Source organism: Carcharodon carcharias, chromosome 23, assembly GCF_017639515.1.
Source record: "Carcharodon carcharias isolate sCarCar2 chromosome 23, sCarCar2.pri, whole genome shotgun sequence".
Classification (NCBI taxonomy): domain Eukaryota; kingdom Metazoa; phylum Chordata; class Chondrichthyes; order Lamniformes; family Lamnidae; genus Carcharodon; species Carcharodon carcharias.
Genome location: NC_054489.1, coordinates 32674742 through 32701583, shown reverse-complemented (window position 1 = coordinate 32701583; position 26842 = coordinate 32674742). Strand labels below are relative to the sequence as shown.

Here is a 26842-nt window from a genome sequence, read left to right as displayed (position 1 = left end):
AATGCATTTCCACGCAACAGGCTCAACAGAATCTTAAATATTCCTATGTACACATGTATCGAGCTGAACGACTTAACGCTGTTCTGAGCTATAGTGTGAAAGTGTATTAAAATATACGTGTCCAACCCTCCAGCTAGACTTTCTCCCTGACTCGCCTCTGAACTACATTCCTGGAGTTGTGGTATTAACACTGCACATGCTAAGCTATAATACGGTGCCCAGTCTCAAGGCAAACACCGAATCAATCCTGTATCATGAGTCCCACTCCCCGGCCGAACAACATTGAAAAGGCCGCTGCCCATTTGTAGAGGAAAGAAATCTCGCCCTCAAGACCATGGCCAATATCACTTTTTCAAATGTTGCTGTGCTTACTTAAGGAAACCGATACGAAATGAATCCTAAACTGAAATCTGTTCTCTTTTTTTAGCATCTTTAGCGGGCACCAATGTTTAATAAATGGGACCCATGAAATGTCCAGGGTACAATATATAAGTGACCAGTGCCCGACTCCTGTTCAGGGTGAATCTCACTCACTTGCCACAGCAGGGAGCGTGCGCTGGAGAATGACAATTCGGAGCTTTTAATACAACTGATTTCATACAAAATGTGCTGTTTCAGGATTACTTGAAGAGGAGGTCCTGGAGCCGCGCGGTATTTAATATAAAATAAAATGTGAACAATAACCCGATTAACAACTGCAATATTGAGAGGACCTCAAAACACACAAAATGTTGGAGTCTTAACTGTCCAATCAACAGATTCTTAGAAAGCTAGGCAGAGATCCGTGATACACAAAGTAATATTTATTTTTAACTTCTTTGGAATTGAAAATCTTAGTCCATTGTGCTACACAGTGCTAACTCTCCCTCCTGCGCGTCTGGGATCCCCTCACCTTCCTTACCGCATCTAACCCCCAATTCCCCGGGAATCTCTGTCCCTCTGTCCGCATACCCCCTCCGTCACCCCCATCAACACTGCAATAGCAGTCATAACCTAACGGTCAAAGGCATCCGACTTCACAATCATTCTAATGGACTAAATCACCCCGCACTGTCGGAACCACAGGCTTACACCCGCTGTCAGAGGGCCTTGACCCACAACGCAGCTACTGACAATGGACTAGTTTGCCTTGAAATATCCCCCTCCCCTCTCCCCAATTGCAGCACTCCGACTGGACTGCGTGGAATCTGGTGTGCAGGGGTCATTTAGACCTTGCTCTCACCTAATGAGTTATGAGGCAGCTGCCTGGATGAACACATTTGTCCACAGCCTTGTGTTGCAATATGTTGTTACTTATACTTTGAATGTAGAACAAATGATTAACCATTACCCGGCAATATATTGGAGGTTGTCTCCAATCAGCCTGGACATTGTGACAAATCTTTAGATTTCAACTCAACCCCCCCCCCCCCCCCCACCCCCAGAGTTGTTTCCTACTTGTCTGCTAAACACACACACACACACACACAGGTCTGTCCGATCACAGAGTCAAGGAGGTGCGAAACGAGGGAACCTTTTATTAAAGGCTTTCATTCCGGAGGTTGTTGCTGACGATCTTGTTTTCAATATGTCAGCTGGCTGTGTGCGGGGAGGGGATGAGGGAGCCAGCCAGCCAACCAGTGACAAGCTGGAAGAGATCATTTCAATGTAAAAGCGGCGAGTGCCAGCTCAGAGGCACAGCCCCGCTCCTGAAGTCAGTCCCTCGCTGCTTCCCCCTTTGAGCTCTCAGCTGAGGCACTGGAGATGTAATAAAGGGTCCAAGAGCAGCTCGAGCAGTGAAGTGGGACGCCGCACACTCGGCTAGGAACAAGGATATGAAGGCGACCTTAGCATTAAGAGGGAGCAAGATGAGAATTGTGCCGTTCGTTTTGATTTTTGCAGCGGTAAGTGATACTTATTTGATATTTCTAGGTGTTTATTCTGATTGCACTCTGCTCCCGCCGCTTCCAACAGAACCTGGGGGTTTATGACGTGATGGCAGGCTGACAGTGTGTGTGTGACAGGGGTCAAGTGCTCGAACTGCCATGCGAATAAAATCCACACCCTCCCCACATCCGTGTTCACCCGGTACCCTGTGAAATCTGCACCGTGTCAGGCACCCAGCTTCAACACCACTATCACCTCGTTTATTCATTCAGCAGCTCATTCTGGGAGGCGTCCCCAGATGTCAGATTGGACATTTGAGAATGGACCGAATCTACTCGGTGCAGAGGAGTGAGTTGCTCTTTAAAAATGGGCTTTCCCTTCTGGCGGTCAGTCCAGATGTCTCCGTTTGTGGGAGCGGACGCTGTGCAATCGCGTCAGGCAGAGAGCCGAATGGGTCTGACCAGCACAAGAGTCCAGTCCTACCAGCCACTTTCTGAAAACCTGCCTTCGCCTCTTGTCAACTCATTTGGTCCTCAGTTTCCCACTCAAGGTTTAACCGAGAGGATTGGATTATCCAAACTCACGCTCTATTGTAGATCTTCGGGGAAAGCATGCATTTTCAAACTTGGCTTCAAATTGAAAGATGGCCATTGGTCTCACTGGATGACGAGTATCCGTGTTAAAATGTCAGTGTTAAAAACACATGTTAAAAATATTTCACCCAGGCCCCCAAGTCCCGCTGTCCTTTCTTCTATGCAGAAATAAATGAATATTGGGAAAGTTTAAGGGAGTGATCGTTTTCTTTCGAACCGACCTGTCTCGATATTGCCGCTTTTTGGTAGAATTTAAAACATTTCCGGACATCATTTCATTTGCTTAGCCCTTCACGGCGGTGTTCCCGCTTCTCTCTGTTACTCCAACATCTCCAATCCCCTCCCCAACCCAGGCTGATTCAAACCTAGTCGACTCTCCAGACAGTTGGCAAAGTCAATTTATAAGCTGATGCTTAAAATTGTCCTCGTACCTTGGGACGGGAGGGGGAGGACACTCTATCCGCTCGTGGCCCGAACTACGAACAATGTGCCCAGTGCTAGTCTGACTGTTTGGGGGGGGTGATTCCATGCAGCGATGGGACGCAACAGGAACCCTATATCCACAGGAGATTCTCCAGAAAGACGTGTTATGAATCTGACCACCCCACTGCAGCCTTGGTTTTACGCGTTGCATTTTGAAACGAGCAGTCTGAATGAAATTGTTTAGCCTTCAAAGACGCAGGAGTGAGTGTGGAGGAGTTGGGGACGTGAAGTATTGAGGAAAGCGTTTTAATCTCCGGGACTCCTGTTCTTGTTGGAATCCTGCTCTTGGATCAGCCAACTGCGCTGTTTAAAAAAGCGGAGAGGGAAATGCCGCTATTCTAGTCCAAGTGGGCATGAGTTGAAACTCTGCAACCGGTGGGCGATTATGTTGTGGGAACGAAAGGGGTGGGGGGGGGGGGTGTAAAATATATCCGGCATCTTCTTTCATAATACAGCCCCGTGGCTTATATCACATCAGAAGAAATGTGATAAAAGCAAAATATTGCGGAAGCTGGAAATCTGAAATAAAAAAACCCCAGAAAATGCTGCAAGATCTCAGCAGGTAGTTGCAGCCTCTGTGGAGAGAGAAACAGTTAACGTGAGAAGAAGTGTGATTGTCCGGGTAAGGGACGGAGGGAAGACCAGCTCAATAGTTTATTTAACCGTTAATCCACTGTATAAATCTTACTGTAAACGACATCAAGAGGTGGAAGAAAAGATTGAAGGAGAAAGGGCAGACAACTGGAAAACCTGATGGTAGCGAAAGTTAGAACAAACAATGAATAAAAAGATGTATGAAATGCAAAGAGCTGGAGGGGTTCTGTCCCAGACTCCTGTTTTAAATAGCAACACACAGCTAGTTGCCATGTTTCAACATATATCATCTTATTATTGTCTTATAATTAGGATCAGATCCTGAAAATTTTCCAGTGGCGTAAATTGCGTTTGGCTTATTCTTGCAAATGCCAGGAGCTCCTTCCCGCAGACTCCATTCGTTCATTGGTCTGGCCAGCGAGGGGCGCAATTGCAAATGACCTCGTTTAAAGATTTCTGAGAGTTGCAGACTAGCCGCGAGAGTCATCGGAAAAACACTTTTTTTAAAAAAAAAGAAAAAGCGGTTTCTAAATCAACATCCCTGTCCTTTTGAGGAGCAGGTCAGTCCCTGAAATAAGCAGTGCCATGACAGTGAACCTACCAATTCATTTTATAAATTCAGCTCGCTGGACATCGTTCGTCCCTGCAGCGAACCCTCGAACTGGGTTAAAAGGGACCAAGATTCACGGTTCTCACTAGGTGACCAAAGAGAAGTGATGTTTTTAACAGAGATGCTTTGTAGACGACGGAATGTTTTACCATAACTGGGGCTTTGAGACAGAGACGATTAAAGTAATTCCAAGGGGAATTGAATAATTACTTGGGAAGGAAGAATACAAAAGGACACAAGGGCAAAAGGAAACTGGATTAGAAGCGATAGTTCCAATTAGGGATCTAGCGGGTAAAAGCAAAAAACTGCGGATGCTGGAAATTCAAAACAAACACAAAAATACCTGGAAAAACTCAACAGGTTTGGCAGCATCTGCGGAGAGGAACACAGTTAACGTTTCGAGTCCAAATGACTCTTCAACAGAACTAAGTAAAAATAGAAGAGAGGTGAAATATAAGCTGGTTTATCTGTATAAATCAACCAATTATGTGAATTTAGACGCCTCAGTTTGCGATTAGCGATTAACTCTGATGAAAAGGTACCGTGAAACTACAGATCTGTATGAGGTAGAGGATTCATGTTTAGTTTGGCTTGCTTTTGTTGGTTGGCTTGTAAATAATTGAAATCAGGTTTCTCTCTCTCCAGATTATGCGTTTCTAACCGTTCATTTGCTTGGGTCTGCCATCATCACCTTTCATCTATAATTTACTAAACTATCTTCTTCAATTTTCACCTAATGTGAAGTGAAATTTCTAGTTAGAAAACAATAATTAACCAGTGAAGCGGTAGAGTGTACACTACAGTGTTAATGCAACATTAAACTACATTATAACATTTTGTGTACTTCTCGCTGATCTTTTATCCCACAAAACAGACCAATTCAATTTATTGAGAGCTTCCAGCTCAACAAGGAGCCTACAGGTTAATTTGCATCCAACTACCTGCTCTGAAAACCCTGCTCACATTTTGAGAGCTGTTACAAATTGGATCACAACAGCAGAGACAATCCACAACAATTCTAAAACAATCAGCAACATTTTAATTTTTTTGTAAAAAAGCATTCTTTAAAGAAGTTAATTCACCCTATCTTCCAATGTTAATAGTCCCTTTAAACAAATTCTAAGATTCAAACATGTAACTTTGCCAAAAACTAACGAGTTCCTCCTTGGGCCATACCATGTCAGTGTACTGAATTTCATTGAAATCCTTCCATTTGCTTTTGAGCTATATTGTTTGCAAACAGACTAACAAATCAGGGTGAAAACATTGTCACTGAAGATGAGCAGAGGTAATGAGCTGAGTGCAATGGTGTTGGAGCAGTACAGAAAAAGATTTCCAATGAGATGTAATCATGAGAATCTATAGTAATCTGGAAGATGCTGAGATGGACGAGGATGGAGGTGACCAACAGTAAGGTGCACTGGGAACAAGGAAGGTGAAAGTCTGGGGAAAATGCTTTCAAAATTGTGGTGTGCACAGTTCCTGGTCCACAATGGCAGTGCCACTTTAGGAAAATTAAAGGTGACTGTTGTAACATCATAAACTCATCAAAATCTAATTCTAGATTGTAAATACTCAAATTGATCAACAGAAAAGAAATATCATTTGATTTGTGTGTTTACACTGCTCTGATCACCTCAGCAGTCTCTTTATTTTGCGTTAGGGAAATCAAATTGTACAGACAGCTGAACAAACTGAATGAACTGCATTAGTGTTTACTGCAACTGTATTAAAGCTGAATCAGATCTAACCTCAAATAACTACCCCTTCAACCAAATGTCATGGTGCGACAGTTTATTTAGTTAATGTTATGATAACAAGGTTGATTCCATCCAGATACATAGAGATATACTGAGTAAGTTTGAAAACTGGTCTCCATGAGAGGAAGGTCATAAAAACGAATGAAAAATAGCGAAAAGCACAACTCCACCGAAGTTAAAAAAGAAATTTTTTCAGCCATTAAAATGTATATTGTACAAGTCTTTCCTATTAGATCATAATCAAAAATGTATTGTCATGGATTACTCATTCTTTGGAAATAAGCCTTGGCCAAAGGCCAAAGTTTGTGTCGTGTGATCTCATCTTGTTTTCTACAACAACCTGGCTTTTGCCTCAGCTATCTTGGATCTCTACTTAAAAAGGAAAAAAAACTGATATAGGGGAAGAAACAGGAGATTGGGGCTAATTGGTAGCACCTTCAGAGATCTGGTGGAGATGACTCCAGCAATGACGTCCATCTGCATGGTACGATGCTATGATCCTTAATTCATGTATTTTTTTCTTTCTTCAAAACTTGCCTTTTCATTAAATTACTTTGGGTTGATTCTAGCCTTGGTCCAATAAAACACATGCTCAAACAATAGCACAACATCAGCACATTTATCAAGAAGCAATTAGAGACAAGACACATTATGCAATAATGATTTTTAAGCACATGCACTTTTCATTAACTTGCTTTCAGAATATAGGCAATGTATGAGCTGTTTGTTATCCATAATGGAAATCCAGAGAGGAACTATAAAATTTTAGATGATTGTAGCTGGCATTGATGTTCCATTATTTATTAGGGCACAATTTCCAAAAGTGGGGGTAGAGGTTCTGAGGTTTCTCCAAATGCTGTGGACACTTGCTTCCACAATATGCATGTTTCTTTTAAAAACAAGATTACACCGCACCCCCCCCCCCCCCCACCCCCCCACCCCCCCCCCACCCCCACAACCTGGCTTGCTCTCCTCTCAAGCACATTATGCTGCAGCAGAGGCCACAACTCAGGAGCAGGCAAGTTCATGTTGCTGAGATTGGGTTGGGCTCAGCAGAAAGTGACTTGTAGAGTCAGGTGATGATTAGGGCTGGGAATGGAGATAGATCAGAGGCAGAGATGGGGGATTTGATGGTGAGGGGGTGGTGTTCATGTTCAGGAGAGGGGTTGGATCATGGGATGGTTGTGTCTAAAGTTGTGAAGGGAAGCAGGTTAACTTATGGTGGGGGGGGGGGGGTGGGGTGGTGGATCTGAAGGTTTAAGCATTCCTGCTCCCCTTGGTCCACAAACTGTGCCAGAAAGGCACTTACCCTTTCCTCGCAGTATTCCTCACCTCCCTTCAGCTATTGGGTTTCCCAAGGCCCAGGATACCCAGCAGGCAAGAGATAAATTTAAAATAGAAGTTAATATCCGAGGCACACAACTTCATTTAAACATTTAAATGAACAATGTGCCCCCTGGGATCGATTGCTTTCTCACCTCTAGTCCTGCCTCCCTTTAAAACCACAGGTTTTAAGGCAATTTTTGTTCAGCTTTGACATTTGAAACATTTTTACAACCCACTTGATCTATACCCACATCTTTTAGGGTTAAAGTTTACCTACAAGTAATAAATCTAAAACAAAAACAAAAATAGCTGGAAAAACTCAGCAGGTCTGACAGCGTCTGCAGAGAGGAATACAATTAACGTTTCAACTCCGTATGACTCTTCATCAGAACTAAGGAAATATAGAAATGTGGTGAAATGTAAGCTGGTAGAGGGGGGTAGGACAGGTAGAGCTGGATAGAGGGCCAGTGATAGGTGGAGGCAAAGAAGAGCTTGCCAAAGATGTCATAGACAAAAGGACAAAGGGGTGTTGACGGTGATGATATTATCTAAGGAATGTGCTATGATGACATTAAGGATGGAAAGCAGGACAAACAAGTGACAGATGGCCCTAGTGGGGGTGGGGTGGAGGGAAGGGATCGAAATGGGCTAAAAGGTGGAGATAAAATGATAGATCAAAATAATTTAAAAATAGGTGGGAAAAGAAAAATATATTTAAAAAATTATAAATAATTGGGAAAAGGGGGATCAGAAAGGGGGTGGGGATAGAGGAGACAGTTCATAATCTGAAGTTGTTGAACTCAATGTTAAGTCTGGAAGGCTGTAAAGTGCCTAATTGGAAGATGAGGTGCTGTTCCTCCAGTTTGCATTGAGCTTCACTGGAACATTGCAGCAGGCCAAGGACGGACATGTGGGCATGAGAGCAGGGTGGCGCGTTGAAATGGCAAGTGACAGGGAGGTCATGGTCATGCTTGCAGACATGATTGATGCTATTTTAAACTTTCTGAATACATTTGTTCCTTTATCCCTTTTCTTTTTATTTGTACTGGATTTGGCACAAATTAAAATGATCAGTATGAATGTCCAGGTCATTTTCCATTCTTTTTATGAGGTGTCAAGGGTGGTATCTCATGTCTTGATGCTGTGGGTGGAGTTTATAGGAAGTTCACAGTAATTACACTCGAGGGTCAATGTGCCCCATCTGACCATAAAGAATTTTAAAGAGAGACAATTCATGAAAATATTGTGGAACATCTTTGCCTTCCTGTTTGAGGAACTAAGGAACTACGCACCTTTTAAAACATGGTGTCTTTCCAAATGATTCATGTAATTGTTTTTTGTGGGGTAGGAACAGGCTGACATAATCGGTTTACCGGGATAGTCCTGTTTGTAGATTTTGGGGAGGAGGTTGAATCGGGCTGTCCGAGGTTGGGAGACTAAGGTTGGAAGCTGTGGAGGGAAGATCTCCAGAGGAGATGAGGTCAATGACAGTCCTGGATGTTCAGTGGTGGGGTCATAGTCCAGGGGGAGGTAGGAGGAAGCGTCTGCAAGTTGTTGCTCCATCTCTGCAAGGTAGATGTCAGTACGCCAGACAATAACAGTACCACCCTTGCCAGCAGGTTTGATAACAAAGTCAGGGTTGGACCTGAGAGAACGGAATCCGGCAAGTTCAGAAGGAAACAGGTTAGAGTGGGTGAGAGGAGCAGAGAAACTGAGACGGCCAATGTCACGCCGACAGTTCTCAATGAAAAGATCAAGAACAGCTAAGAGGCCAGAGGGAGGGGTCCAGGTGGAGGGGTAATACTGGAAGCTAGAGAAAGGATCCGTGGAACGGGGGGAGTACTCTTGCCCAAAGAAGTGAGCACAGAGATGAAGATGGTGGAAGAAGAGTTCATCATGCCGAGCCCAGAATTCATTGAGGTGAGGGCGTAAGGGTATGAAACGGAGTCCTTTACTGAGTACTGAACGTTCAGCATCAAAGGGGGGAAGGTCAGGGGGTATGGGTGAATATGCAGCTGGGGCTGGGATTGGAAGACAAGATGGGGTCAGAGGGACGAGAAGGGGTGGAGGGTCCTGGATGGGCGTTGATATCAATGAGCTGTTGGAGCTTGAGTTCTTTAGCACCTGAAAGAAAGAGACAAAGTTTCTTGTTAAGGCATTGGACGAGACGAAGAATAAAATAAAACTGGGGGCAATGACAGCTTCGAGATAGGGTGAATCATGCTGTTGGAGGAGAGGTCGAGTGTATTCATGTAGCGGCGGATGGCACTGAGCATGGATCTCAAGATGCGGCGAGAACAGCAGTCTGAGGAGGGTTGTATGTCCCAGAGATAACTGTAATCCTGGGTGGATTCGAAACATGAAGGGTGGAACTTCAATTGGAATCCACGTGGAGTAAGTCGGAGACAGAGACAGTCACTGAGTAAGGAAATATGGCTGTGAAAGCGAGTTTTGGCAAACACCTTGTCAAACAGCAGGAGGGAAATGGAAAGGCAAAAGAGGCAAGCAGAAATCCTGTCGGAGAGAAGAGATTACTTCTTCAAGATAGGCATTCCTGGAAGAGAAGTGGCAGTGAATTAAACACTAAGATAAAAGCAAAAATATTGCAGATGCTGGAAATCTGAAACAAAAACAAAAATTGCTGGAAAGGCTCAGCAGGCCTGTCAGCATCTGTGGAGAGAAATACAGAGTTAACGTTTCGAGTCCAGGTTACCCTTCTTCAGAACAACAGAAGTAGAAATGTGGTGAAACATATACTGTTTAAGGGCTGTTCCCAATGCAATGTCCTCTACGTTGGAGAGACCAAACGCAGACTGGGTGACCACTTTGTGGAACACCTTCAGTCTGTCCGCAAGCATGACTCAGACCTTCCTGTCGCTTGCCATTTCAACACACCCCCCGCTCTCATGCCCACATGTCCGTCCTTGTCCTGCTGCAATGTTCCAGTGAAGCTCAATGCAAACTGGAGGAACAGCACTTCATCTTCCGATTAGGCACTTTACAGCCTTCCGTACTTAACATTGAGTTCAACAACTTCAGATTATGAACTCTCTCCTCCATCCTCATCCCTTTTTGATACCCTTTTTTCAAATATTTATTTTAAAATTTTTATATATACATATTTTTTCCCAACTATTTCTATTATTATTGGTAACATTTATTTCCATTCATTGTTTTATCCCCACCTTTAAGCCTATTTTGATCCTTGCTCCCACACCATCCCTTCCCCCCACCATTAGAGCCATCTGTCACTGGCTCATCCTGCTTTCTACTCTTAATGTCACCATTAGCACTTCCTTTAGCCTGCATCACCACCATCAACACCCCTTCGACCTTATGTTTAAGACACCTTTTGCAATCTCTCCTTTGCCTCCACCTATCACTAGCCTTCTATCCAGCTTCATCTGTCACACCCCCCCTTAAACAGTATATATTTCACCACATTACTACTTCTGTTTAGTTCTGAAGAAGAGTTAACTGGACTCGGAACTGTTAACTCTGACTTTCTCTCCACAGATACTGTCAGACCTGCTGAGATTTTCCAACAGTTTTTGTTTTTGTTTCAGCAAAATAAGAGTCTGCCAGAAAGAGAGAGAGAGAAAGTGGATGCGACTACAGAATTTGGATATGCTGTAGTTGAGGAACTCTGAGATGATATAGTGTAGAACTCCATTTATTGATCTGAGGCATTTTCAACAGCGCTGCAAAAAGGTTTGGTCTAATTCTAAAAAAAGTTAATCTTTCTATCTTGGATTACAAACATTTTTTTTCAATGTCCAATGTAAAGAGACTCAAAAAATAGTTTGACTTTATGAAATATATTTGATTATAAGATAAAACCAGGTAAGCTCTGCATCACATTGTGCATTCCACTATTTGTATGAAATAGTTGCAGAAAGGATGTATGTGGTGAATGCACACTTTGCCTCATACTGGATCTCAGAATCAGATACTGCAAACAAGCCTCCAGAGCTTTTACACCTAGCCTGGGGGAAGTTTAATTTAAATGCACTGCAACCAAAATCTCAGAAGAGCATCTTCTGCTGTGTCGGTGCAAAATTTCCATTTCACAGATTTATCAATCTGTCCTACAGCGCAACCCACATTGCAGAGTGAATGAAGAGGGTTCTATCTAACCTTACTACCCAGATCCTATGACCTTATTTTTCAGTTTTGTTTTCTTTCATATTTCCTCTTAGAGCATTCATTTTCTCCTTTATTACATCAGCCATTCTTACTTCCCCTTTGGCTTCTGAATCAAAATCTTGCTCATGGGTTTTTGTTTATCACTGAGCTGATGTCAGTCAGTAGAAGAAGTTGATTTGTTCTGATATCTACAAATTAGCAATATAAACCTAACTGCTAGATATTTCATCAGATAAAGGCCAGAAGTGCTTCCTGCTCTGGGTAGCATAGACTGATGTCCGAAGGTTTACTGGCTGTTAGTGAAGGTTTGATGTTTTACATTAGTAGGTACATTACATCAATAGGAGTGATTATGGCAAAACAATTTGTGTAAGAAGTGTTTAAACAAATAGTAACCAATAGTTTAACACTGCTTTTCATTAAGTAAAATCTTTGTTGTGAAATTTGATTCTCATTTTCACTGATACTAAATGCACAGATATGCCATTTGATAGATTATATAATGGTTGATCCTTCAATGAATGATATGCCAAAAGGTAAATAACAATACATGGCACCTCATTTTAACCTTGCCAATTTTCTCCACCAATGGAGAATTGCTATTTGAATTAAAACAGGCTTTCATGAATGATATTTATGTGCACAATTGGCTTTCTATACGGATCTTGAGATTTCAGTCAGCATAATGGCACCTCACCGAAGGTATTTAAAGGCTATTGGCTTCTGAAAGACATCACTCAAATGGTTCTGCATTCTGAAGAAAAGATCTGTTAGAAAAGCAAGAAGAAAGGTTTCTTGTATTTTCAGTAAATTAGTGTTGCAAAAAATTGAAATGGAGCTATGGCCAGTAGCTCCATTCTGCCATATGGGCAATGAAACAAAATGGAAAATAAACAGACATGTCAAGATAAAACAGACTAACTGTGCATCTTTGCATTTGTATACATCTCATTTGGATAAAGCAGTTGTTTCTGCTACTTCACCTTAAATTGGTCAGACTCCAAGGAAAAACTATGTTTTATTTGCTGCATGAGGTGATAGGCGGCAAAAGTGTGGAAAGGATACTAGGATCTCACATGGCAATTTGTCTACCTCATGGATCACTCTGCCTAGTCAGAAATGTTACTTATCGGAGAGTGTGAGTACTCATTAAGACCGCGTTGCTCTTGCAGTCAAGTGCCTAATACATTAAATTCCTTATAATTTATGAACATTGACGTAAAACTACCCCAGTAACTGAATTGATTCTCACAAACATTAAAGGCTAATGGATCATTGCTACATTCAGTACCTAGACTGAGTTATCCTGCTAAGCAGCAATAACTTGGAAGACATGCTATATTTGAGCATAATGGCTGTTGAGTTTTATTTTGAATATTAAATGTCATGTCCTCATATCCTGTTTGAGTTGGCAGAGGCACATTGCAATATTTTGAGATTTTGATGAGTTTCTAAATATCCAAAAATGAACTCAACTCATCAGATACTCAAAACCAACAGTTGCACTGAGGCCATTCAATTGGCCAAAATCAGTGGCTCCGATTCTTGCATTTACAATTGCAAACTACACATACACTGCAGGTTAACGGGAACAAGTCTCATTCATGAAATTGTAGTTTTGATTAAAAATACTGCAAGAAAAGAATTAAAATTTCATTACTGTGGTCAATAATTTCAAGAAATATACAGAAATTGTAAACCCTTAAAGTAGTTAAATATTAGGTAGAGCCTTGCAACTTCAAAGCACCTTAAATGGAAGCAATCGTGAAGTTGACTGCTATCTAAAGTCTGATTTTTAAAATCAATGGACTGAATTTTACCTGCCCCTGGAGAGCTGGTTTGCCACCGGTGGAGAGGTGGGTGTGAAGGGGGTATGTCAAGTGAGGTGGGCACCCATCACGTCATCTTCCTGCCCAACCCTGCACCCGCCCGCCATATTAATATGACCAATTAAGGGTCAATTAGGCTTGTTATCAAGCTTGTTGACCCTGATACTATGCTTCCCACACCATAATATGCTTGGTGTGGGCAGCAGGGCAAGGGTGGGAAGCCTAATTTTTTTAACCTGAAATGGTTAAAAGGCAGGAAGGAAGTGGGGGTGGGGGGAAGTCACTCTTCGGGGGCCTGCACTTTGCAAATCACAGTCCCCCTTAGACTGAATCCCTCCTTTGTTCCTGCCCACTTTCTCACCTACATCCACCCTGTTCCCCTCACTTCCCTTGCCCCTAATGCTCCCAAACCCAACCAGCCCAAGACCCCAGTCTTAACATCTCCGGGCATCCTACGCTTTGGGTTCCATTCCTCACCTACATCTCCGGCAGTTGCTACTAAAGCCTTCCTGGTGTTGCCGGGACTGATGGAGCTGCTGGCCAATCCAATTGGCCAGCAGCTCCAGAGACCAGGACTTCTGCTCTAATGAGGCGCCCCAATCAGTTCTGGTTAATGAGCCCTGCAGTGCTTCGTGGCTGCAGGGCTGCTTGACATGGAGTCAGTTGGCTTCACGCTGACATGGTTTTGATGGGAGGGAATGCTGCCCGCCTCCAACTTCACATTATTCAGCCCATATATGTGTAACTTGATTGACTTTCCATTCTAGAAGTTGACCACTTAGTTTGACCTTAAATTGTGGGCATCATTTTTCAGTCAGCGTGCGGGGTCAGGCCCGACATGCCGACATGTAAAATGATGCGCGATGATGTCGGGCGTGTGTCCTGATGTCACCGCGCACCATTGCGTTTTCTCGTTTGGCACGTGTGCGTTGGAGTCAGCTGCACGCCTGCTGAAATGTAAACGGCCTATTAAGGCCATTACCAAAGTAATTGTAAAAGCTGCCCATCCAACCTTAAGGCTGGCGGGCAGGTGAAAAGCCCAAGTGGTCTTCGCGTTTTTTAGGAAACCTTATCCACGAGCGGGATGAGGTCTCCTAAAGCTTTTATTAAATAAATTTAAAAATTTTCATAAATATAAGAACATATCCCAACTCATGTGACACAGTCACATGAGGGGACATGTTTAAATAAACTTTTACACCTTTTATTTAATAATTTTAATATTGATCCAATCTCCCTGAGGCAGAATGCTGGCCCTGACTCTCCCTCCTCCCCCAGCCCACACAGGGAGCGCTACTGGTCACTTCTTACGCTGGGCAAGCCTTAATTGGCCCACCCCCGTAAAATAGCGGCACAGAGACGATCGCGGGTAACGATTGGTTCCACGCCTGCCCCTGCCTGTTCCCGCCAAGCCCCCCGTCATCTGAAAAATTCTGCCCTATGATTTTAAAGCCCTCTCAGCCTGCTATGTAGAGGAAACTTAATTAGTTGAAATCTTTCTCCTTTCTGGAAAATGGTTTTTGTTTATTCTTCAATTAATTGCAAGAATCTGTGGATATAATCTTCTTGCTGACCCTGCAATTGACTCCAATGTGGGTGGAGGATAAGAAATGTACTTTGGAAATTCATAAGATTTTTTCTTTGGTGAGGTTTTTTTCAGCATGGCTGCATATTTGAAACTCCAGTTGAAAATCTCGGCCAACTGCAACTGATCCAACGGTTGATCATTGCATGGAAATAAACTATAGTCACTGACCCACCCAGTTCATTAAGCTTTTAAGCTTTGACTAGTCTTTTAAATGTCTCTTTGTGATGTTTCATATGGGAGCAGGAGTAAGTCATTTAACCCCCTGAGCCTGTTCCACCATTCATGAAGATCATGGTTGATCTGTGCCCTAACTCTATAAACCTGCCTTTGATCTGTGTCTCTTAATACCTTAGGTTAACAAAAATCCATTAATATCAGATTTAAAATTAACAATTGACCTAGCATCAATTGCCATTTGTGAGTTTCAAACTTCTACTATGTTTTGTGCATAGAAAAATGTCCTAATTCCAGTCCTGAAAGACCAGGCTCTATGTCCCCTCGTTCTAAGATTCGCAATCAGTAGTAATAATTTCTCTCTATACTACCTGTTAGTCTTGATACCTTAAAACATTAAACAACCATTTAACCTTCTAAATTCCAGGGAATACAATCTAATTTGTATAATCTTCCTTGGGAATTAATGCTTGGAGTTCAGGTAAAAACTTGTACTTTGTTCTAGATCCCTCAAGTAATGGCAAAAGTCTACTTCCATCTACTCTGTGGCATTCTTTCATAACTTTAAACGCTTCTATCATAACTTTAAACACTTCTATCATATCATCTGTTCTTCTAATCATCCTCATGAAGGAAAGACTTCTTCATACTTGTAGTTCCTTCCGATGTCCCTCCTATTCCTTTATTGTATTTTTCCAGTGTTAACACAGCACCCAGGTCCTCAACACATCCCAAAACAATTCACAACTAATTAATTATTTTTGAAATACAGGCACTGTTCTTATGTCGGCAAATATGGCAGCACATAGCATGATTCTGCCAACAGCATACTATTTACTTTGGTAGAAGCACTCCTACTTCTGCTCTAGTAGTGCCTTGGGAGCTGTCAGCTTTAGCTCAGTTGGTAGCTCTCTTTCTTCTAAAACAGAAAGTTGTGGGATCACAATCCCACTGCAGAGACTTAAGTCACAAAAATCTAGGCTTGACACTCCAGTGACGTACTGAGGGAGGTGCTGTTGTTCGGATGCAATGTTAAACCAATGCTCCTTCTGCTCTATTATGTGGACATAAAAGGTCCTGAGACAAAGAATAGCAGGGTAGTTATTGCTGGTGTCTTGAACAATATTTATTCCTCATATTACATCACACAAACAGATCATCTGGCCATTACCTCATTGCTGTTTGTGAGAACTTGCTCTGCACAAATTAGCTACTGCATTTCCCACATTACAACAGTAACTAGACTTCAAAAGTACTTCATTGACTGTAAAGTATTTTTGAACAACTCAAGATTTGAAAGGCATTATATAAAGTACAAACCTTTTAAACAGGAACAGGAGTTAACCATTCTGCCATTCAGTAGCATTCATGGTGGAGCTGTATCTTAACTTCATCTATCTGTCTTGGTTTTTTATAATACTTAAAACCATTGTCTAACAAAAATCTATCAATCTCAGTTTTGACATTTTCAACTGACCTCACCTCAACATCTTTTGGTGGAACTAGATTTCCAGATTTCTACTACCCTTTGTGAAGAAGTGCCTTCTGACATTGCCCTGAATGACTAGCTAATTTGAAGCTAATGTTCTCTATTCTGCCCTTCCCCACCATACTTTCTCCCCATTTACTCTATCAACTTCTTTGACAATCTTAAACAGCTCAATTAGGTCACCCCTTAATCTTCTATATTCAAGGCAATACAAGCCTGGTCTATGCAACCTGTCCAGATAATTTAACCTTTTTAGCTCTGATATCACCCTGTTGAATCTGCACCACATCCAGTCCAAAGCCAATATACCCTTCTTGAGATGCTGTGACCAGAACTGAACACAATACTTCAGATGGGGTCTAACCAGAGTTCTGTGCAGCTGCAACATAATTCACGACCCTTTCTTTTCCAGTGACCTTGAGATAAAGGCCAGCAATCTACTAGCCTTTTTAATTTTTGTTTTTCCCTGTCCCCTAGCTTCTCATGATTTCTGTACTTGAACCCTTAAGTCTCTTTTGCCCATCCAAAGTTCCTAAACTTCTCAACGTTCTTAGGTCCAAATGTTATATCCATTTAAACAGGCAGAAAGAGCTTCAGTTTCGTGACTCATTCAAAAGTTAACACCTCCATGAACACATTAGGCGGGATTTTCCACACCCGCCCGCCTCCAGGATCTTGCGCTCCTGCTGCAAGTCAATGGATTTTTGGCTGGGGCGCCACCTCTTCAGTGGCGGATCCCACCTGTGATAGGGCAGGAAAATCCTGGCCATCATCAGATTAGATGCTCAAATCCTAAAATGGAGAGCTTGAACCCACAACTTCTGACTCAGCTGAGATTAACACTCAGTGAGGTAAATTGACACTTTTTTAATGCAGTCACATTTGAAAATTTCAAACACTCCCCCACAAGAAAATCATCATTATCAATCTGAATAGTCTAACCCAAAACTCCCAAGAAATTGTTACTGACCAGGGTATAACTGATTAACCTTTAAGAGCTGATGTCAGCTGGATTCTATGTTTCAGAGTTCTATTTCAATTTTACCATCACTTTTGGCAAGCTAGGCACCTGACACAAGGAATTTAGTTTTATTTTTGCCTAGATGATTTTGATAGGAACAATCTCTCCAGAGACAATGTGAACCACTTGCCAGCTCTCTTTGACTTGGTCACTTTGACCCTCTGCCAACTTGGCGAATACTTTGTCAAGCTATAATTGACTTCCAATGAAAGAGTTAGCTTGACACTCGAGGATAAAAGCAATCAAAGTGCTGTCAAGTGAAACATCCATTGACTCTTCGAGCCCTAGATTATTTTAAAATGTCGCTTTAAAACTATATCTTTTACTTTACAAAATCTCTGCTGTGCCAGTTGTAACAAACTAGGGTGAAAACTATATAGTGGAAAAACATATACTATAGTAAATGAAGTCTGAAACACCCAAAACATTGTAGCACTTTGGGCACTATGGCCCCATGCTGTCAGTTGCAATTACATTTTTATTTCTTTGAAAATACATTATTATGGAAAAGGGAAACAATTACAAGTTCAGGAAGCCACGAGGTAAATGCCATTTAATGATGATCTCATTCCCAAATGAAAGCTGCTTTCAAATTCATTATTAATTGCCTTCAAAACTGTAAATTGACTCTGTGGAAAGTTATTACAATCGCGTTGGTGCCAAAGGAGGTTTGGGTGGATAGTGACAGTGGCCAGAATTTTATGTCCCGCGGGTGGGTGTGCGCTCAACCCGTCCAGCCGCAAAATAGGATGAGATGATGTTGGGCGAACATCCTGGTGTCATCATGTACTCGCACGATATCGCATGCGGCAGTTGGAAGCGTGCCCGCTGACAATTAAGCGGGCATTTAAGCCCATTAAGGAGGCAAGGAGCCTTTCTCAGTGCATGTTTCACAATGGCCATTAATTGGCCAGCCAGCATGAAATCGTGATCGGGGGCCAATCTCAGTCAAGGGCTCGTTTTCTGTCCACTTCCGGGCCCAACGATCACGCACACCGAACAAGTGAAAAATTCAGGTCAGGGTTTTTGGGAATAGTGGCTTGTGTTCTGCTTGTACATGACCACATATTAGAAATGCACTGGTTAAATCATTTATCCAGTTGTGAAATCTTATCCATGGCTAGGCAATGAGTACGCAGAAGATAATTTCAGGCTTAGATATAAGTGGATGCTTTTGATTTACCACTGGAAAGGTGCGATTTGTCTACACATAGCATGATCAAACAGACTTGCTAAAGGGTAGATATCACAAACATTGATTACAAAAATACAGTTGTTTGAGCATGTTGTTCCTTGCATTGAAGTCAATGAATTGAAAGTCATGACTAACGTTTTTCCTATTTGTGAGCTACCTTGCCAAAGCTGGGGACTTGGAAAATCTACTTAAATATGGAGAAAGGAATTGAGCTTTCTTCTTAAACTAATATGGAGAGGAAGACGTTAAGATTTCAAATATGGATAATCAATTTTTTGAAATCGGTCAAGAGGAAGGGTGAGAATTACACAAAGCCAAGTATAAATTTAAGCAAAGTAAGTTGACACAAACTCAGGTCATGCCCAGTAAAGCCATGGACATGGACTGAGCTCATCCAGAAGCTTCTGGAGCTGTCTTATTTATTTAAAATGGACATCGATGAACTGTTAAGATGGCTACCAAGGAGTTAGGTGACTTTGCTTATTCATCACAGACTATCAAGTTTCCGAAAGGTTCTGAAGTAAATAACCATGGGTGGCAACCTCCCCCTGGAATGGACATACCAAGATAAATGTTGTCATGTAAACATTCCACTGTTCGAAGCTTACTCAAAACACAGAGTCAATGCCCCCCCCAGATGTTATGTCTCCAGGGTTGCAGCTCAACAGAAGAAACCTGATGAGACCAGTTATGCAAAAGTTACTTGTGAAAGACCACCATCAATCTCATATTTTATATCAATAGCCGTTTAGCTTTTAAGTGGACAATGGCTGTTGACCATGTGATCAAAACTGGCTTCAGATACTGAGATCCTTTATTATCTCATGACCCAGAAGAGACCGAGGAAGACTGTAGAGAACACCAACAAGACAACAGCTGCAGAGAAAGGCTGTCCCATCTTCACCTTTTAAGAACCATCAGTAGTCATCCAATTTGCGAACCAGACTCTGAAATTAGTAGCAAGCAACCAATCAGCCAAAGTACTTAATCTGTTCCAGCTTCAAAGTTAACTGAGAATCAATCTCCTAGATATTCAACTAGAAGAAACCTCAGAACGTGCTGTGAACCTTTCGCTTACAAGACTTTCACTTCAACTTTAAATGATCAAATCCATTTAAGAAACCATTGGTCTGCTACATGGGAGACCGTAAATCATAAATCAGAGACTGCATTAACTGTAATCTGTAAAAGTGCTCTATCTTTATCTGTATCCAATCTTTGCATATGTGAGAGTGAGACCATGTGTGATGATGTGTTAATTTGGGGTAAGTGTGTGAGTATAAATAACATTATTTTGCTAAACTCACAAAAGCTTGCTGCTAAGTTATTTAATTGGAACACACATTCCAAGGGTAAGAAAATGCACACTTTGTTCCATGCCAAAACATACCAACTACAGTCAGTAAGAGTGCAAATACATCTTGTCCATGACACTGAGAATAAATAAACTATGAAATAAGTAATGATTACCATAAAGTTCTGGTACCTGAGTGTGAGAAGAATGTGGAATAAAATAATTGAATTGGATGGACATACAGCAACAGGAAATTGTGAGCTCTTAAGGATTACAGGAACATACCTCAACTCCACAAATGGAAATTAATTAAAAATATGGGGGCATAAAATAGAAGGGTAGGAAAAACAGGAAAGGTGAAGGAACAGATTTATAGGATTGAGTTTATGAAATGGTGACCCCTCCCTCCCCTGCCTACATGGGGAGTCTCACCTATCAGGAGGATCTATTGGGGTGGCAGACTTGTGGTCCTCTTAATTTTCTGTCTACATGCCAAGTTGTTCAGAGTGCATGCCCAGATTTCCAGCATGTGCTCCTGCCAGGCAAAATTACTTGCTGGGAGTGCATCTCATAAATTCAGGACTTAAGTGTTCAGAGATTTGGCATTTTAAGAGGATGAAGTGATATTCCGGGCGCAGATGCAACATGAAATAGACTGGGGTTGTTTAACAGCCAGGCAGAAAATAATTCAAAATAAGAGTAGGATAAGGATATTAAAATGACATATGATGAGAAATTAAAGGAATTTTCCATCAATCCAATATAAACCAGAACTAATTTAATGGAACTGAAGACACCATAGAATGTGAACTGGTGGAGACATGATAATGTCACTCTTCTCTTCCTTTACACCTGCAAATATTTATCATCGTCATTATAGGCTTTTAGCTACATTTCACATGAAAGACTTTAATTAAACTGATAACCAAAGGAATCCCCAAAATAAGACTGGATCATAAGCTAGCTACAAAATAGGAAACAGGTGAATATTCATCACGGGTGTTTTGCCAGACCAAGGTGCAGTGTTGTTTGAAATTCCACAGCAGCCAGTTCATGAATACCTGCTGTTACTATTCCACATAAACGATTTGATTCAGAATGTCAACTGTGAGCTGTCAAATTTGTTGAACTACAGTAAAATTGAGTGATAGGTAGAGGCAAAGGATGCACCCAAAGATTTCCAGAAGAATTTAGATTGGTTAAGAAATTTGGAAGAAAAATCACATTCAATTAAAATGTAAAGTATTGTACATGAGTTGAAAACGGATAAATGTTAAATCCACAATAAATGGAACTGGATTAGTGAAGGTGACTTTAAAAGGGACTTGGGAGTAGTAATTAATGTTCACTTGGGTCAGTTAGTAGCATGCTTCCTTCAGGTCAAAAAATTGCTGATTTAAATCCCATACCTGGGGCAGAATTTTGCCCCTGATGGGCGGGTGGGCGGCGGGCAGGCACATCTAAATACTTCTTTAATGTTATTTGGGTATCTGCCTCTACCACCCTTTCAGGCAATGAGTTCCAGATTCCCACCAACCTCTGGGGGAAAGAATTCTTCCTCACATCCCCTCTAAATCTCCTGCCCCTTACCTTAAATCTATGCTCCCCCTGGTTATTGATCCCTCTACCAAGGGGACAAGTTCCTTCCTGCCTGCCCTATCTTTGCCCCTCATAATTTTATACACCTCAATCTCCTCTGCTCCAGGGAAAATAACCCCAGTCTATCCAATCTCTCTTCATAACTAAAACTCTCTAGCCCAGGCAACATCCTGGTAAATCTCCTCTGCACTCTCTCTAGTGCAATCACATCCTTCCTATAATGCGGATTCCAGAACTGCACACAATACTCCAGCTATGGCCTAACCAGCGTTTTATACAGTTCCAGCATAACCTCCCTGCTCTTATATTCTATGCCTTGGCTAATAAAGGCAAGTATGCCATGCCTTCTTAACCACCTTGTCTACCTGTCTCGCTACCTTAAGGAACTGGTGGACATGAACACCAAGGTCCTTCTGATCCTTGGTACTTCCCAGAGTCCTACCATTCATCGTGTATTCCTGTGCCTTGTTTGTCCTGCTCAAGTGCATTACTTCACACTTATCCGGATTAAACTCCATTTGCCACTGATCAGCCCATCTGACCAACCCGTCTAGTCCCTCCTGTAATCTAAGGCTATCCTCCTCACTATTTACCACCCCACCAATTTTCTTGTAATCAGCGAACTTACTGATTAATCCTCCTACATTCAAGTCTAAATCGTTTATATATGCCACAAACAGCAAGGGACCCAACACCAATCCCTGTGGAACCCAACTGGACACAGGCACCCAGTCACAAAAACACCCCTTGACCATCACCCTCTGTTTCCTGCCATTCAGCCAATTCTGGATCCAATTTGCCAAATTGCCTTGGATCCCATGGGCTCTTACCTTCATTATCAGTCTCCCATGTGGGACCTTATCAAAAGCCTTGCTGACGTCCAAGTAGACAACGTCAAATGCATTGCCCTCATCTACACACCTGGTCACCTCTTTGAACAATTCAATCAAATTGGTCAGACATGACCTCCCATTAACAAAACCATGCTGACTGTCCTTGATTCACCCCTGCCTCTCCAAGTGTAGATTAATTCTGTCCCTCAGAATTGCTTCCAATAGTTTCCCCACCACAGAAGTTAGACTGACTGTCCTGCAGTTCCCTGGGGTATCCCTTCCTCCCTTCTTGAATAACGGTACAACATTGGCTGTCCTCCAGTTCTCTGGCACCTCTCCTGTGCCCAGGGAAGTATTGAAAATTATTGCCAGCACCCCTGCTATCTCCTCCCTTGCCTCACTCAACAGCCTGGGATACATTTCATCCAGGCCTGGAGATTTGTCTACTTTTAAGCCTGCCAGACCACTTAGAACGTCCTCCCTTTCAATGCTAATTTCTTTAATTATATCACAGTCCTTCTGCCTGATTTCCATACACACATCATCCCTCTCACTTGTGAGCACTGACACAAAGTATTCATATAGAACCCTACCTACATCTTCCAGCTCCACACAAATGACCACAATGGTCCTTAATGGGCCCTACGTTTTCCCTAGTTATCGTCTTACTCTTAATGTAGTTGTAAAATAACTTTGGATTTTCCTTTATTTTACCTGCCAATGTTTTTCATGCCCCCTTTTTGCTCTCCTAATTTCCTTTTTAAGTTCTCCCCTACACATTCTATACTCCTCTAGGGCTTCCATTGTTTTGAGCCCTCGGTATCTGCCAACAGCCTTCCTTTTTCTTTTTATCCAATCCTGTATATCCCTGGACAACCAAGGTTCCCTGGATTTGTTGGTCCCACCCTTTAACTTTACTGAAATATGTTGGCCCTGTATTCTCCCTATTTCCTTCTTGAATGAGTCCCACTGCTCTGACGCACATTTAGCTAAAAGTAGCTGCTCCCAGTCCACTCTGGCCAAATCATATCTGACCTTATTAAAATTGGCCTTCCCCCAATTTAGAACTCTGATTTCTGGCCCATCCTTCTCCTTTTCCAGTTATGATCACTATCTGCAAAATGTTCCCCCACTGATAGCTCTACCACTTGCCTGGCTTCATTCCCTAAAATTAAGTCCAGGACCGCCCCCTTTCTTGTAGGACCTTCTACATACTGGCTTAAAAAGCTCTCCCAGATGCATTTTAAGAATTTTGCTCCCTCTAAACCTATCACGCTATTACTAACCCAGGTAATGTTGGGGAAGTTGAAATCCCCCACTTTTACTACCCTATTATTTTTTACACTTCTCTGAAATTTGCCTATATATCTGCTCTTCTATTTCTCTCTGACTGTTTGGGGGCCTATAATACACGCCCAGCAATGTGTTTGCTCCTTTTTTGTTTTTAGGTTCTACCCAAAGGGCATCATTTGAGGATCCTTCTAAGATGTCACCCCTCCTTACTGCTGTAATTGATTCCTTGATCAATATTGTGATACCCCCTCCTCTTTTACCTCCTTCCCTGTCTTGCCTGAAGACCCTATATCCTGGAATATTGAGCTGCTAATCCTGCCCCTCTCTCAACCATGTCTCTGTGACAGCAATGACATCATACTTCCATGTGTTAATTTGTGCCCTCAGCTCATCTATCTTATTTGTCAGACTCCTTGCATTAAAATAAATACCATTCAACTTTGCCAAGCTTCCTTGTGCCTTAACTGGCCTATAATTTCTATGCCTTCCTGACTCACTTGCTCTCTCTTCTAATTTTGGCTGTGCATCTCCCCCTGCTGAACCTCCTCTCAGGATCCCATCCCCCTGCCAAGTTAGTTTAAACCCTCCCCAAAACCACTAGCAAACCTCCCCACAAGGATGTCGGTCCCATTCTGGTTCTGGTGCAACCCGTCCACCTTGTACACGCCCCACTGCCCTCAGAAATGGTCTCAATGTCCCAGGAATCTTAAGCCCTCCCTCCTGCACCATCTCTCCAGCCATGCCTTCATCTGGACTAACCTCCTATTTCTATACTCACTAGCGTGTGGCACTGGAAGTAACCCAGAGATTATTACTTTTGAGGTCCTGTTTTTTAATCTGTTTTCTAGCTCCCTAAATTCTGCTTGCAGGACCTCATCCCTCTTTCTACCTATTTCTGCCAATATGTACCACAATCCTGGTCTGTTTGCCCTTCCCCTTTAGAATACGCTGCAGGCGTTCAGTGACAAACTTGACCCTGGCACCAGGGAGGCAACGTCCCATCCTGGAGTCACTTCTACAGCCACAGAAACACCTGTCTGTTCCCCTTACTATTGAGTCTCCTACCACTATTGCTCTTCCCCTCTTTTGCCTCCCCCTGTGCAGCTGAGCTATGCACAGTGCCATGAGCGTGGCTGCACTCCCCAGAGGAGCTGTCGCTCTCCATTTTCCAACACAGAGAAACGGTTCTCGAGCGAGATGCACCCTGACATGAATTCAGATAGAAAGCCTTCAGTTTTGTCTTTTTGTTACCTTTGTAGCATCTAGTTTTGACTGTTGATGTATTCTTAAGTTTTTTCTCTGTCCCTTCCTGCCATTCTCTGACCCTCTTTTCTCATATTACTATTTTGCTCTCTTGTCTTGACCCTACACCTTGAATTGCTACCTCTACCCAAGCTTGATCCCTCACCCCTCTTGTATAATTGAAGCCCTCTATACTTCCCTAGTTATGCTAGTTGTGAGGACACTCGTCCCAACATGGTTCAGGTGTAAACCGCCCTAACGGTACAGGCCCCACTTTCCCCTGTACTGATGCCAGTGCCTCACAACCTGAACCCACTTTTCCCACACCAGTCTTTGAACCACACATTCATTTCTCTAATGTTATTTGTCCTATGCCAATTTGCACATGACTCAGGTAATGATCCAGAGATTATTACCTTTGAGGTTCTGCTTCTTAATTTGGTACTAGCTCCTCATATAGACTTTGCAGAACCTCTTTCCTAGTCCTGCCTATGTCATTGGTACTTACACGGACCATGACAACTGGATGCTCCCCCTCCCACTGCAAGTTCCTTTCCAACCCTAAGCAGATGTCCCGAACCCTGGTACTGGGCAGGCAACACAGCCGCCTGGACTCTAGCTCTTTGCTGCAGAGAACAGTGTCAATCCCCCTCACTATACTGTCCCCTACCACCATTACATTCCTTTTTGCTCTCCCCGCTTGAATGGCTTCCTATACCACAGTGCCATGGCCAACCAGCCAGCTCATCCATCTTGCAGACTTCACTTTCATCCGCAAAGGTTGTAAGCACCTCAAACGTGTTTGACAACTGTAAAGCCTGAGGCTCCTTCCCTACTGATTGCTCAGTCCCATTACCCACCTCACTGACAGTCACATCCTCCTGTCCCTCACTGCTGACCAAAACAGATGACCCTCTTCTGTGTGACTGTCTTCTGGAACAAAGTATCCAGATATTTGTCCCCCTCCCTTATGTTGTGCAGTGTCTGCATTTCGGCTTCCAGATCAATAATCCTGATCCTGAATCCCTCTAGCTGCTTACAATTCCTGCAGACTTGTTTGTCATGGATCGCCTTGGCGTCCAAAAGCTTCCACATCTCACAACTGCAAAATAACATCTGTCCCACCATTCTAAATTATGTTATTTAGTTAATTTACTTTAATTACTTTCTTCCTATGTATGCTACAATTTACTGTGTTTATTGAATACTAGTACCACTGACAGTTAAAGGTTATAGGCTTAACTACAAGCTATGTTTTAGATGTTTTTTAAAATTACTTTATTTTTATTGCTTTTTTATCTTAAATGTTTGATTTTAATTTTAAAGTTTTCAAATTTTGTTTTATTATTTTACAATTTTATTTTTATTTATAGATCTACCTTAACTCACTTGTCCTAAGTTGGTTTCTCTCACACTGTCCCTTAGACTGAGCACTTACCAGCCAATCAACTTACCAACATTTGACTGCATTTGCTTATCATCTGAAGTTACTGTGCCATTTACTCATACATGGTTTTAAATTGTCAAATTAGGCAGTTTCCCTTTAAAAAGAAGAGAGAGAATAGTTCAGTTTACATCCAGATCATCTCAGTTCCTAGATTGGAGCAGTATACAGGTTTTTCAGAACATTAAAGATGCAGATTACAGGATTTCCCCAGGATTTGTATTTTGCCATTGTAATATATTGTAATAACCAAACACTGCCAAAGCCGGCATTTATTGCCCATCCCTTAATTGCCCTTGAACTAAGTGGCTTGCTAGACCATTTCAGAAGGCAGCTAAGAATCAACCACATTGCTATGGGTCTGGAGTCACATGTCAACCAGACCATGTAAGGATTTCCTTCCCTAAAGGACATTAGTGAACCAGATGGGTTTTTACAGCAATCGATGATAGTTAGCTTTATA

The 26842-nt window shown here is 42.3% G+C and overlaps 1 protein-coding gene across 2 annotated transcripts in view; it reads left to right on the top strand.

Moving 5' to 3' along the window:
• Nucleotides 1-1658: 1658 nt before the first annotated feature.
• LOC121269222 (tumor necrosis factor receptor superfamily member 16-like) overlaps nt 1659-26842 on the top strand; it is a 179560-nt gene continuing 154376 nt past the window's right edge. For both annotated transcript variants that reach the window (XM_041173766.1, XM_041173765.1), the window contains exon 1: nt 1659-1883. In XM_041173766.1, the coding sequence (XP_041029700.1) occupies nt 1815-1883 (69 nt within the window). In that variant the 5' untranslated portion in view covers nt 1659-1814. The remainder of the gene's footprint in view (nt 1884-26842) is intronic.